The 1,103-nt window shown below is 54.9% G+C and overlaps 1 protein-coding gene across 1 annotated transcript; it reads left to right on the forward strand.

Annotated features, from left to right (window-relative positions):
* Positions 1-92: 92 nt before the first annotated feature.
* ACA1_118490 (Nad dependent epimerase/dehydratase) lies at positions 93-1,031 on the forward strand (the record flags this gene model as incomplete). Its single annotated transcript, XM_004335130.1, has 6 exons — positions 93-241; positions 333-417; positions 498-546; positions 660-747; positions 849-975; positions 1,023-1,031. Coding segments are annotated over 6 exons (507 nt in total), but the record flags the coding sequence as incomplete, so codon positions are not given.
* Positions 1,032-1,103: the final 72 nt, after the last annotated feature.

Consider the following 1,103-nt stretch of genomic DNA (forward strand, 5'->3'; position numbering starts at 1 on the left):
TCCGCATACGCGCGTGCCCTCGTGTTGCGTGGCGTGTCGTTCATTTCTCAGAGCTCACTCGCACTCGTGCGTGATGGGTGGGCGACGTGCAGATCGAGAAGTGCGTGTCGTGCCTCTCCACCTGCATCTTCCCCGACAAGACGACCTACCCCATCGACGAGACCATGATCCACAACGGACCCCCTCACCCCTCCAACGAGGGCTACGCCTACGCCAAGCGCATGATCGACGTTCAGAACAGGTACAGCTTTCTTTCATTCATTCTTTCATTTTTACACTGGCTCTGGCGGCCTTGCGCTCACACCGAGCACCACCTTGCGCTCCACGCACAGGGCCTACCACGAAGAGTACGGCTGCAACTTCACGTCGGTCGTTCCCACCAACATCTTCGGCAAGTGGGACAACTTCAACCTCGAGGTACGCACCATAGGCTTTGTTGCTTACACGCGTGTTGAGACTCAACTCGCTTAATGGTTGCGTTTCGTTTGGTCCTCCAGGATTCGCACGTGATGCCTGGCCTCATGCACAAGCTCTACTTGGCCAACAGTACGCAGCTGCCCTCTGGCTCAATTATTGCGATGATATGATGATGATGATGATGATGATGATGATGAATCCTGACACTCATGGAACACGTGTGTGTCACTGTGGCGTCGCAGAGAACAACACCGACTTTGTGGTGTGGGGCACGGGCAAGCCGCTTAGGCAATTTATCTTCGCTCTCGATCTGGCCCGCCTCATGATCTGGTTCGTTCTCTCGCTCTTGATTCTCTCGCACCATCTATTGAGCTCATTCGCTATTCGCACTGTTTTGGTTGTTCGATACATTAATGTCTGCACGTGAACAGGGCCGTGCGCGACTACAACGAGGTGGACCCGATCATCCTCTCCGTGGACGAAAACGACGAGATCTCTATCAAGGAGGTGGCCGACATGATCGCCGAGGCCATGGGCTACCCGCTGGACAGGATCAAGGTACTGCAGTCACACCCGGCCGGTGGTGTTCGTCCACGCTCTCGCAGGCGTGTTAACTTGTTGCATCGATAGTACGACACGTCCAAGTCCGATGGTCAGTTCAAGAAGACGGCGAGCAACAAGAAGCT

Source organism: Acanthamoeba castellanii (assembly GCF_000313135.1).
Source record: "Acanthamoeba castellanii str. Neff unplaced genomic scaffold scf7180000084671, whole genome shotgun sequence".
Classification (NCBI taxonomy): Eukaryota; Discosea; order Longamoebia; family Acanthamoebidae; genus Acanthamoeba; species Acanthamoeba castellanii.